Source organism: Zingiber officinale, chromosome 11B, assembly GCF_018446385.1.
Source record: "Zingiber officinale cultivar Zhangliang chromosome 11B, Zo_v1.1, whole genome shotgun sequence".
NCBI classification, from domain to species: domain Eukaryota; kingdom Viridiplantae; phylum Streptophyta; class Magnoliopsida; order Zingiberales; family Zingiberaceae; genus Zingiber; species Zingiber officinale.
Window position 1 is genome coordinate 16,830,171 of NC_056007.1, and position 13,430 is coordinate 16,843,600.

The 13,430-nt window shown below is 39.0% G+C and overlaps 1 protein-coding gene and 1 long non-coding RNA gene across 2 annotated transcripts; one reads left to right on the top strand and one right to left on the bottom strand.

The window, feature by feature from the left end:
- Window positions 1-680: 680 nt before the first annotated feature.
- On the bottom strand, window positions 681-1,664 carry LOC122034395. Its single transcript, XR_006126702.1, has 2 exons — window positions 1,616-1,664; window positions 681-1,536 (listed from the first exon to the last, which is right to left on the bottom strand). It is a non-coding gene; the product is annotated as an uncharacterized LOC122034395 (long non-coding RNA).
- Window positions 1,665-9,006: 7,342 nt separating this feature from the next.
- LOC122034886 lies at window positions 9,007-9,955 on the top strand. Its single transcript, XM_042594246.1, has 2 exons — window positions 9,007-9,529; window positions 9,627-9,955. The coding sequence occupies exons 1-2, from the start codon at window positions 9,053-9,055 to the stop codon at window positions 9,633-9,635; spliced, it is 486 nt and encodes a 161-aa protein (XP_042450180.1). The 5' UTR covers window positions 9,007-9,052; the 3' UTR covers window positions 9,636-9,955.
- Window positions 9,956-13,430: the final 3,475 nt, after the last annotated feature.

The window sequence follows — 13,430 nt, forward strand, 5'->3', positions numbered from 1 at the left end:
AACTTGCTTAAGTGGAAAATGGTTACTCCAAGAAAGGTTGCTGAAAGGTACGACTTTAGAGATGTTAAGTTTTGAAGTCTTACTTGAATGCCAACAGCATTCTCTCCCGCCGAGTTAATATCTTGTGCCACAGCCTAAAAATTATGGTACTAGGCAGTGCTATCTCCTGGCTCTATAGATGCATTCAGAAATCCATGCTTGATTTGAAGGTTAGCTTGATAAAGTTGATTGGCAATAGTGAGTGAGATGATCTTTGGACTGATACTAACTTTGAATTGATGATCAACTTTTACTAACATGGATGTTTGGTGTTGTGTTGAGAGTTTCACACTCATTGTCATTGACAATTCGAATCAGAACTAGCTCTCTTGATAAATGGATTTATACAAGTAGTTTGTAGTCTATTACCAAAAAATTAGAAATCAATGTATTTCTTTATCCTGCAGAGATCAGCCTTCCTAAACGAGAAGAAATGGAACTGAGGATCAACAAAGAAGATTAGCTTGGATTGTTAAAGCAAACTTTAAGATCATACCATGGGTAAAAGTGTTTGGTATGAGTGCTTGAGGGCTATGACATCTATCTTTTCAAAAGTAAATAAATAATAGTCATTCATCTACTCGAAACTTGCATTTTGTGCCTGGGAACTTCACATGACATTAGTAACAAATCATGGTAACTAAACCAAAAATCATCACATTTCTTGTTAAATGAGTTCCAATGAAACTGTACCAGTTCAATCAGTACAATTTCACTATTGAAAAGAGTGAAGAAAAGCATGGATGAAGGCCAAAACACATATTGACCTCATTAAAATCGTATCTGTTTCTGTAGTAAAATGAATAATTTCGCAAGAGCACATAAATCTATAAAACACAAAAGCATAATCATTCGCAATCGTTTGATCGAAACAGTAGGTAGAAAGTTATCACTTGCACGGAGAGCAGCAATCGGATAAAAGTACCTCACTGAACAGGACGGGAAGGTTGTGTATGGAAGAAGACGGAGGAGGAAGCATCTGAATGGCCAAGCGGCAGTGAAGATCCCGAAGAAACGAAGCAGAGGTGCTCGTCGCGTAATCCTCCGCTTCTCTCCGAGCGCAAAGAGGATGCAGCTTCCGCCAGCATCAGTACATCATCGACGAGCCCGCTAGGAAGCGCCACTGCAGCAAGCGGCACCACCCGCGATCGTGCTCGCCTCGGCGAACACGCGGCTGCTACCAGACGGGCGGCGCAGGATACGAGAGGTTTCATTACTGCTAAAAAAAAATCAATTTATTTCGATCAACAACTGCAAACAAAGTAAAATACTGCAAAATCATAGGAGAAGAGTTAAATCCGCGATCAGAATCCTTGGCGGCGATTCAAACATCAATCTTGATAACCCATAAATCGAATTCTTCCTAACAACCGATCTACTTTAGCTCTAAAAATCAAATCTTCGCTCAGAAATCTTTTGCAGTTTTGAGAGTATCACATTGGAGGCTCAATGCCCCCAATCACTCGACAATCCTCTGAGGATTTCATCATGGCAAAGCTAACAAAACCAATAGGCAAAGATTATGGAAGCAAAAAAGATCAAATGGAAGAACAAAGAGGAGTCAGACGGAAATAACTAGTAAAAGTGCGGCGGTGAAGAAAGCCCTAGACCTTCAAAGATGCCGTAAGAAAGACGCCTTTGGCGCTTTATTTATAGAGAGAGAGGATCACGTGATCTAAGGTGGGTCGGATGACCCACAACACGGCCCGGCCCAAATATCCTTGTAAACCAAGAGGTGGGTCGGATTGCCCACTACATAGCCCGACCAATCATGATATCGGCCATGCCGGGTCAGGCCTAGTCTATCCTATTTTGTTTAATCATACAAATAAATAATAATTTTTAAAAATGTATATTAAAATAAAATGAAAAATCATAGTGATGGAAGATTTAGATTATTTTGACTCTTGAATTAGAAATGTTTAGATTTTCTTAGATTTGTGAGTATAAATTTCAATTTATTTCCAATTTGTGTTCATATGAGATCTAGCAAACTTCATGCCGCAAGAATAAGGGCCTCTCTAAAGACAAAATTAAGTGGAGTGGACTTAATGAGACTTGTTGGGGATTATAACTATTACTAACATCAATTTCAATATCATCATTGAGTCAAAGAAGTGATAACAAACGTCAAAGTTAAGGATGAGCCTCAATAGTAATAGAAAAGATGAAATTCGTCACCCCAATGGCTCCACACGATTGGTCTCATGACCATTTATGAGGAGGTAAATTGAGAAATTGTAGTTGGCTAGTACGGAAAAAAACTTTTTTTCCTCATTTTATCGAGATTAAAACCCTTATCGTATGATAAAAAATTTACTTACACTAACTAACTCAACATTATCATGAGAGAGTAAAAGATGAGCCTAATGCACTCATACAAAGGAGAGCCACTTTGGTCTATAATTCAAAAGCAAAAGCAAAGTCTACTTCAAAAGCAAAAGTCTACTCATAGTCATGGTCAACCAAAGATCAAATCATTTAAAAAATATCAAATACTTAGTTAACCAATTAGGTCCGGATCGAATTGAGATCAGGAGATGAACTAATTGTTGGTGTAGTTTATACTAGTGGTTTAACTTACGTTTTGATGAATGACAAGTGAGTAAGTTAGGTCTTTTGTGATCTAATTACGTTACCAAGTATGCAGGAACTGACAAGTCTAAAGGACCGGACACCAGACTGAAATATAGTTAGGTTCGCGGGACCGGATAGCTGGTGCAAAGTCCAGATAGATCAATGGGTCGACCGGATATCCGGCAGGAAGTCTGGTTGGATCCGTAGGATTGGAAAATTGACAGAAGTCCAGTTGGGTATACAGATCGGACAACTGGCACGAAAACCTAGTGGATTAAAAGACTAGTCAACCAACTGCAAGATGGTAAGTAAAGGTAAGTCACTAGAGGAGAGTGACTTTATGAGGACGCGTCCGGTTGAGGGACAATATAAATCGGTCCAGATTAGGTCCATTTCGAATCCCTAATTTGAGACCTTGACTAGTTCCTGGTCTTGGGAGGACAAGAGCTAATTACTACTTACTACTCTTATTGTCACAGTGCTAATCTTGTTTTGCAGGTTAGATATTTTAGTTTTGGACTAACACAACTTGCATGATAAAAAAGAGTAAAAAACCTTTGGATGGACAGTACCCGAAGGCGCCTTCAATAGTAAGAGATAAAATTTGGACATCGTTGCAGATAAGGCGCAACGACTTCGAGATCAGATTTGACCCATTGGAGGCGCCTTCAATGACTATCGAAGGTACCTTCCATGGCCTTTATAAGTCAGTCTCGACTAAATTTCTCACAACAACTACTATACGAGTTACTATGCGTCAATTTGAGGTTCTGACTGCTCCAACTTCCTGCTATGACTCTGTTGCGAAGCTGCTGCGCCCGATGACTGCTCCGAAGACTTCCGATCACGGCCGGTAGACTGACACCGACACAAAAGTGCTCTCACATCGATCTCTATGTGTTGGTAACAAAATTTTTTATACTTAATTACTGAAAAAGGGAAGTGTAGCGTGTTACACTTCGCCTAAATTCTTTGTACTCAATTTCATCTTCCGGAGGTACCGAAAGAGGTATTTTAGTGGATTACCCATTGATAGGTCCACGGAACCTGGGTCTTGGAGTAGGAGTCGTCGAAGGATCCGAACCAAATAAATCTTTCTTGCCTATTTTTCTATTTCGCTTTCTAAATTCTTTTTCCGCTGCATTCATACTTTGATTTACCAACTGAAAAGAACGAAATTTTCAAAACCATATGATTCACCCCCACTCTCACGTGCGACTCGATCCAAAAAGTGGTATCAGAGCAAGATTTTGCTCTGAATTGGTGCAACCACCAATCAAGTCAAGGGGAATTCTTTTATTTTCTTTTCAAATTTTAGTTTTTCGTATTCAATTTGAATCGGCATAATTACCTATTCAAATAACGATTTCTCATTCGATTTTTAACTTGAATTTGGTGCAACACCACTCGAGTCCTTCGAAATTTCTTATTCTTCTTCTCAAACTCTGTTAATTCAAGACCTAGTCTTGGTACCTTTCTTTAGTTTTCCATCTACAGTTCTAAATGACCCAAAACGAAGGGTACAACACCGTTCGTTCCCCACTCTTCAATGGGAACGATTTTTCATACTGGAAGAAGCGGATGGAGGTGTACCTGAAAATTAATTTCAACCAATGGTTCAGCGTCACCAGCAGGTATAAGGCGCCAATTGACAACGTCGAAATTCCAATGAACTCGAAAAATTGGAATATGGAAATGAAGAATAAAGCCCAGATTGATTTCAAGGCCCTCAACACAATCCAGTACGGTTTAACAAAGGAAGAGCTGAACCACGTCAGCCAACACGAAAATGCCAAAGAGCTATGGGACAAACTCATAGAACTACACGAGAGAACTAACGACACAAAAGTAACAAAAAGAGATCTGTATTTAAATAAATTATTTAATATAAAAATGCAAAAAGGTGAGATTGCAAATCAGCTATATATGAGGATTAAAGATATCCTGAACCGACTTCACACAATCATCCACTAGATGGAGAACCAGAATCTTATAAGGTACGCTCTAAACACATTTCCTAGAGCACGGCGGGACTTCACACAATCTCCAAGAAGGGGTATCGACGTTGGCATTTTGACGCTCAAGTTAGTAGTTGAGTCGAGTAAAATAAATGAATAGTGAACGATAACTAGTGGTATCGCGTCTTGTGAATGTATATGTGCATGTAGATGGAGACCCTTTTTTATAATGTCACTGTTTATGCACAAATCTCAAAGTTTTCTTAAAAATGGACCGATCATAAAGATGCTCTAACACCTTTCCCAAAATGGACGTGCCATTTTTGTACATGGTGGGAGGAAGCTTCTAGTGTACAGTTTGCTTATAGAATTTTCTCTGTCCTCCGTGATACAAAATGCCTAAAATGTAATATGAGGTCGTTGGATTGAGGGGTCCACATATACTATGTGTAAAGTTGATAATTTGACTGAGCCTTTTAAGTGTCCCGATAGGTTGCCATTTGGGGGCATTGCTCGATCGGATGAACTATAGCCAAAGACTCGACCTTTGCTCAACCTCTTCAAGAAACTCAAAAAATTGAGTATCTAACTGGTCCAATTGAATGTTTGGTCTAATCGGTTAGATCATCCTACCAAGTTGATTAATTATGCTATTCTTAAACCAAGAATAAAATTCGGTTCATGTCCGACTGACTCTTTAGTCCAGTCAACGTGACAGTACTTCGATCGGCTATCTGTGTCCGAAGGAACCAATCGTGCGGGCTTTCAAGATTAACTCTTTGACCGCATATCAGTTGGCCTTCTGTACTTTAACTTAACTCAGGGTCTCATTACTTTAACTCAACTCAGGGTCTCATTACTTTAACCCTGAGTAACTCAACTCAGGGTCTCATCCCAATCACCGTATCAATAGTAAAATAAATAAATAAATAAATGAAAGACTTGTAATAGCTTCTGGAACGCTCGGAGCTTCACCTTACCACGTGAGTGCCAGACGTACAGTTTGGTGGGCATGCATGAAACTGAAAGCAGCTGCTGCACGCTGTGCCTTGATTTCTCAAATCTTCCTAATATATAGTCAAACGATCCCAACCTCAGCCTCCACTCCACCTCTCCAATTATATATATAATAATGCCATTTTTGGTGTTCCATCCTTATCCCAAATGTGGATCATAGCTATGCATAAAATTAACTAATGCAGCCTCTGCACGTACAAACTCCAAACAATACAAAACGCGCTCGCGCTCTCTCTCTCTCACACACATTATACATTGTTTCAGGTCTCCACGGACTGGATCAACTGGTTAGGTACTTACAACTTACTACTAAAATTATAGAGTCAAAGGTTGTCAGTTATACTCGAGAATAAAATCCTAGTCTACCGTGTCAAAAATTCCTTCGACCCCAAGTCACCTATCTTACCCAGCATTAATCGTGATTTACTTCCTCTGAAATCTTGTGGGGCCGGGGCAAGGGGGCCGCTAGCTAGGGTGGCGGTTTCATCTTTTTTTTGCCACATTATACATTGCTTCAGGCCCCCATGGGCTGGATCAGCTGGTTAGATACCTGTAACTTGTTATTAAAGTCGTGGGGTCGAAGGTCGCCAATTGCACTCAGGGATAAAATCCTAGTCTACTGCGCCAAAAATTCTTTCGACCCCCAGTCACCTATCCTGTCCCGTATTAACCATGATTTACTTTCTCTGAAATCTTGTGGGGCTGGGGCCAGGGAGTCGTTAGGGTGACGATTTTACCTTTTAGCACATTATACATTGCTTCAGGGGAAAGGGAAGAAAGAGAAAAGTGAGATGATGAATTAATTAATACTGTCCTGGCCAGGGAAACAGAGGGAGGAAACCCTGGGCTTCACGTGGTCTTATCGAGCATTCGGCATGGCCAGCTCACAAGCTAATTGCAAGACTAGTCAAGGTCAATCAAAGACAGACTACTCCTTAATTTTCCTTTCCTTAAAGCAACCTCTGCTCATCTACTCAACTATATATGGGATGGGGGACCAAAGCCCTTCTGTTCGAACAACAGGAGCTAGCATTTCCATGACAGAGCAAATATGGATAAAGATGAGTAAATTAATTACATGACTCTGAATTGATTGCTTCGCGGTTGGCTTTGAGAAAGCTGATATTAGTGTGCAGCACAACAACTGTAGAGCCAGCAGTTTCCTGAAAAAGACAGAAGAAAGCATGCAGCTGGATGGCAACGAGATATTGTATCAGTGTTTGTGCAGCCACACCAATTATGGGAAGAATAGTTGTGAGAAAATGAGGCAGCAAATTACAGGTTAATTTGGCTTGTTTTTGGAACTCAGAAGGAAAGAGATTTGAGATAGCTTTGGGGGGTGTTTAATTAGTGTGAGATTTTGCTTTGTTTTAGTAGTTGTTAGATTAAGACAGTAGTTTATCTAAGACTTCATAATGAGTGAATCTTTACTCAAGTTTGTCGAAGACTTTTTAAAAACATGGTAGATCTTTGGACAATTTGAGAACTGTCATTTGTTTTTTTTTTTTAATTTTTTTTGGCATAGCAGAGTTTGTTTGTTATTGATCTAGTTGGCAAAGAGAAAGTTAAACTAAAACATATTATGTTGTCAAGAGATCGAGGTGTGTTTATACAGTGAACATTATTTTTTAAAAAAATTCAGATACTGCTAGCTCTTCTGATCTGACTAATATAATTCTGTTGGTAGATGGATCGGCCCTATGAACCAGCCACCAGGTGAATCCGAAAAGCATAGAGTGGCCACGACTCAATCGAGAGGACCCTAGTTTCACTAGTGGTTCAAACTCCACGGACGTTCAAAAATGCTCAATGTGAAATTCAAATCATGGTTGCATGGAAATGAGCTCCGCCGTGCTCGAGGGCATATAGAAAACACTATTGATTCATCTCCGGAGACAATTAAATGTTGTAATGAGTTTGGTTTGTTAACATGGATGAACATGAATAATTTATAAATAAATTTATTTATTAGATTATGTAAAAGTTAATTATTTTTTAAAAAAAATTTATTCAAATATATAAAATATAGTAATTTATAAAATTTACAATCTTAATATATTCATAATATATTAAAATAGAAAAAATAATATAAATTGCATGTATTAGATTTTATCTAAATTTTAATGTTATTAATTGAGCTTGATAAAAAAATTCATTTTTAATAAACAAATTTATACAAGTCGATTTACGGAACTCTTATTCCTAGCCACTCGAAAAACCTTACGAGCTATTAGAGTGTTTCGAGATAGTTGAAAGTAAAATTGAACAATAAATCTCATAGGATGATACTATGGATGTAAATGAATCGAATCGAGCTAAATATGTAAAAATATTTAAGGTTCGAATTCAGTTTGAAATAGTTATATTCGAGTTGGAGCTCGATTGGAAGTTCGAAAAATTTAAAATTTTTTTATTTGAATTAGGACTCGGGTTCGAATTCAACTCAAAAGATTCAAATTTGTTTAAAGACTATTCAAATTATTGCTCGAAAATAGGTATTCGAAAGACTCGAAATATATTTATTTAATATATATTTAACTTATATTTATAAAATATTAATTCTCGCGAGTGACTCGCGAGCTATCAAACAATATAATTGGATTCGAGTTCGGCTCAAAAAAATGCTCTTGAGTGACTCACGAACTATCGAACAATATAATTTGGATTAGAGTTCGACTCGAAAAAAAATCGAACATGTTCGAGTTCGGTTCGAATTCGATAAATTCAAATACGAATCAAATATTTTTTGAACCGACTCAAAAAATTCGCGAGCCGGCTCAATTTGTTTGCACCCGCAGATGACACCCTTCGAATCTTATAAATATCAAAGTCCAACGTTCATCTCAAAAACGTTATGAAGTTTTGAGTATAGTTGACTAATCGATTTGGGTCCAATCGACCTGACTCGATCCGACCACTTTCGTCCAAAATTTTAAAAAATTGATCCTCATTGACGACGACTGACACCAAATGTAACTCCCCATCTGCCACCGACACCTTCCTCGTTGTTTTTGTTTTTTTGGCAAGGGGCCACGCCAAAAGTGGCAGCTTCCCTGTGGCTGGGGCTGTGAGTTTTATATCACCAGGCCAGTTCACCCATGCCACTCTTCCAACCTCTCTTCTCCTCGAATTAAATGGAACTAAATTTAAAATAAACCAAATGGTTGAATGATTTATTTTAATCCATTTTAATTTATTTGATTCCATGATTTTGAACTGATTACTCATCCTAATTCTGATGGTCTACAACACGGCACCAATTTGATTTGATTGAGTTCAACCAGTTAAATCAAGAATCTAGTCTGATTTGATATTGAATTTGGAAAAGAAATTTTCATTTTAAAAAAAATCAAAAAAATGTCGAGTTGCTCTGTTTATATATATAGAGAAAGCAATGGCACGAAGAACCATTCATTCACTTTCTTTTCTGTCGCTGACTGATTGACTGCAGTTGTGCCGCGATGGCCTGCATTAACATGCAGCTCAGCGCCGACCGGCAGGCCCTGTGCGGCGTGCCGGCCGCGGCGGCGCCGCCTCCGATGAGCCCCCGCGTCTCCTTCTCCAGCGACTTCGCCGTGGAGCCGCCGCCGCCGCGGGCCGCTGTGCGGCCCCCGCCACCGGATCCGAACTTCGAGTTCGCGGTCGGCGGCGGCAATTCCACCATCGACGCCGACCAGCTCTTCTTCAAAGGCCGGCTGCTGCCGCTCAAGGACAGCAGGCACGGCCAGCGGCCGCGGGCGGTCACCACGCTGAGGGAGGAACTCCTGTCGCCGACCGCTGGAAGCGGCGACTGGCCGGAGAGGCCCTTGAGGGGCTCCGCCATCAAGTGGAAGGAACTCCTGGGGCTCAAGAAGCCTCACTGCAGCTTCGCACCCGTGCCGGCGCCGGGGAAGAAGCAGAGCGACAAGAGTGAAGAAGGCCATCTCAACCCCACACAGGTCCTCTTCTTGCCTACTCCACCTTCAATTCTTGCGCCACAACATCAATTTATTCCAAGAAAAACTAAAGAAACACATTGAATTCTGAATTTAACAGGCTTCATGAGGGCATGCCCTTGTTCTTGATGATATGCTCCATAATTAGTCAAGCTGGGGAAGAAGAAGATGATCTGAATGCAAAATCCTTTTATTTTTTCTTCCTTTCTTTCTTTCTTTTTGCGAGTGGAGGGGAATCGAAGCTGACTAATTGAAGAGCTTGTGCAGTGTTTGGCTGGTTCCTATTGATCTACCGTGCCTAGTAATTAATTGTACTTTAATTTCGACCAGGAGGATTGTCCTTTTTTTCCCCTGCTCATCTCCCTTTCTTCAGAATTTATGTACAAATGTAATTTGCGTCTTGGAAATAATTCAGATCTGTTCAGATGAGCTTCCCTTTTGAAAAAAGCTGCAGTCTTGTTTGACCTCTCTTGGATAAAAAACAATTTGTCTAGGTGAGCAATCAATTAATAACAAAATGAGAGTCCCCTATTTTGGCAACAAGGTCCCTTATTTTGGCAACAAGGTGGTGATTGATTTAATAGATCTTGGGTTAATTTTCAGCGGGTATAACATAGCTTACTGGATACCTCCTCTATGCAACGGCTACTGTGCTAGGACAAATATATATGATTTATCCCCTTTCAGAGAGGGTGAAACTGTTTTGAAGGAGCCGCTACCTTTTGTCCTTTACAGTCATGAGAGTTCAACATTATTTTGCTTGTGGTTCTTATCCCCAATGCAAGTGTTCATAAGAATAGAATGCCTCTTTTAGGCAATGGGGATTGTTCTTTAGCCTCACCCAAGAGATTCTTTCTAATTGCTTCATTCTGAATCTGAAATGTAGAGATCAAACTGCAAAGGATGGTCATAAGGAAGCCTTTGATTTGCAAGATCAGGAAATCCCCTAGTCGCAAGCAAGCAATCAGGAGATGAACATGATAGTTCCTTCAACCGCGAAGGACCGATTATGGTTGTTATAGTCTACATGACTCCGGACCACTTGATACCATAACCATTCCATAGCTTTTCAACAACATAGAGCATATTTATAGCATCTTCTTGCATTTGCTGAAAGAAAGGTTACCTCATGACCTAGTTTATAGGAGTTTGGCCCACATGCCAGATCAAACATGACCGAGTTAATCTCTTGATAAGAAGATTAATCTCCAAACTCATTTATTCCTTTGCATTGGTCTTTTCATGGTTGAAGGAGAGTTTTAATGTAATAGTAAAATTGTTGCCTTGTGATTTTAAAGTTACGGATTCGAATTGCTGAAACAATCTCATACAATGTAGGATAAAATTGCATGCAATAGACTCAATATGTCCCAATCTTTCTCCAGAATCCCTTCATTGGCAGGAAATTCATACAACGGACTGCTGTTTTATCCGCCTTTTCATGGTTCATTTGTCACATGCCTTGAGCCACTTGTAGGAGTGAATTATAAACCTTTGATCCACTTGAGGAGCTAGCTTTAGTTAGCCATTATAGAAGAAGAGATACTCTTCTACTTATCCTTATTTACTTGTTACTTGGAGGAGGTAATTGTTGTAGAATAACTCATGTTGTGGGGTGATAAGGATTGTAGATGTGAAATTCAAGGATAGGTACATACAAGGATTGACCTTTACTTGATTAGAACAAGTAGATGTGAGATGTCATAGAGACACTAGGCCATTCAAGAAAACCCCCTCGAACCTATACATCTGACTATGCTTTTCTTGGTTACTTGACGATTTGCCTGTGGTCTATTCATAAGTAGGATGACTATAAACGGATTAGCTCCTAAGCGCGTCGTCTTCATGATGCACAAGAATCTACCCACATCGCTGCCAGTGCACTGCATTAGCCACTTTGTACCGTCATCTCTTCGACAAACACTTGACAACAATGGATCACGAGTTCACCTGCACTAGGACATCCTCCTAGACACCAAAACACTACTTCCCTTCAAAAAAAATATATTGAGTAGAAAAGTATGGCTTCCTTCAACGCGCAAATTAAATATAAACATCTATCATACTTGAACATGTGATTCAATAATTAGTCTGTATGCCCTAATGTGGGCAACTCAATAATGTTGTTGTTATGATGCAGCTCTCAGAACAGGAAGGAAGCCCTTGGCTTTTGTAACCCTACAGTGGTTGCTCTTCATGCTTTTGACAATGAGTTATAATCTGCCATGGATTCAGGAGTGCCCATTAAGATATCCTGAGTTTCCACATTCCAATCCATGTTTAGTGCATGCATGGCAGTGACCAGAACCAGGTGTAGTATTTAATAATTCATAATGCAAATGTTTGTTCATGGCTGGTTCCATTATTCCAACAGTGGATGTCCATGATTAAAAGCAGTCTAATGAGTGATTGCAATAATTTGGTCTTGAATTAGGAAGATGTGTCAGTTCTTAAAATGTTGATTCAAACAGTGCAAGGTCAGAGTTGCTGTTTCAGGTACATCTGTATTTTCATCCAAAGAAACAGCAAAAATAAACAAACAGCATGAGCCACAGGTGAGTTGCCACTGCTCCATTGTCTATGATATTGATATCATAGATTTTAATGTTAGTAATGTCAGTGCTAAGTGGTTGCTTATGGACTTTCAAAATTAAACCATTAGCCCTATTTTACCTTGCTATCCTAAACCTCTCCCTTATCGAAACCGCATACGGCCTCTTCCATGTTAAGATTAATCCATCGAGTGTCTTGTTGATCCCTTTTCTCTAAACTCCTTTGGAAGGAACTATCTCCCTTGTGCCCGTGATTGTTTCTTGACTTAGTTCATCCATCTAGCTAGCTCTAGCAATTCTACAAATACAATCCACATCTAATAACTTTAATACAACAAGTATTAGATCACTTAATGAGGTTTAATTCTTAATAGTAATTGTTGTGTGCTGTTAATTCACGTATTAGCCCACCAAATGGAGATTTAATCCTTAAGTAAATGCACTTGAAAATTGATTCGATACAGCGACCAACAGCTTTGCCTAATGCAAATGTTAGCTCGAGGGCTGCCCAGAAGAATGTGTCATAGGCAAGGGCAACAACCACCTTAAAGCATACATCAATGCCACGGGTAGTAGTTGGACTCACATAAATGGCATACATTACCGCCCTTTAATTGGGACCCTGGTCCCTGGTTGCTCTCCATAAGTGTCACTAATCATTCATTATCCCAAAATTGTTCAAAGATCGGTAGTCTTGGTTCGATAGTATTTACCATAGTTTGTGTTCATCAACGTTTTTAACTATATAAAGAAGACCATTGGACGACTATAAACGATCTGTAGATGATGTGTGTGGCAATTCATGGACTCAGTGGAGCACAAATAAGATCCTCGTGTGCTTGACAAGTTTAACCTACGGTAAGAAAGATCGTTCAACCGGTACAATAGGTATTTGAGACTTGATGAGGCTAACAAAACTAGTTTTACAAATCGACACCCACTTCGGTACAATCTATCCGTGTCCATATTTCTTAGGTTCATTTAGGAGTATAGTCGAGTCGAGCCGAGCCGAACTTTTGAATGTTTGAGTTTGACTCATTTATAATCGAGTCGAGCTCGAACTTTATTTAACGAATATATTCATGACTAATGAGCTTATTCGAGCTTTTATCGAGCCTAAACCAGCTTAATAAATATAAATTATAAATTTAGATATTTATTAAAAACTAAATTATATATTTAGAGAAAATTATAATATTCTTATTAAAATTTATAATTTTATTTTAATAAATAAATTTAATATATTTGTTTATGTTTTTCATAAGTAGAGTGTAAAATCTATAAATTCAATATCAAAACTATTATTTTTTATTTAAAAGTTTATTCATGAATTTACTAACGAACATGTTCAC

What these genes read in the sequence shown, in the direction of transcription:
- LOC122034886 (XM_042594246.1), top strand. Translation starts at nt 9,053, where the DNA reads ATGGCCTGCATTAACATGCAGCTCAGCGCCGACCGGCAGGCCCTGTGC.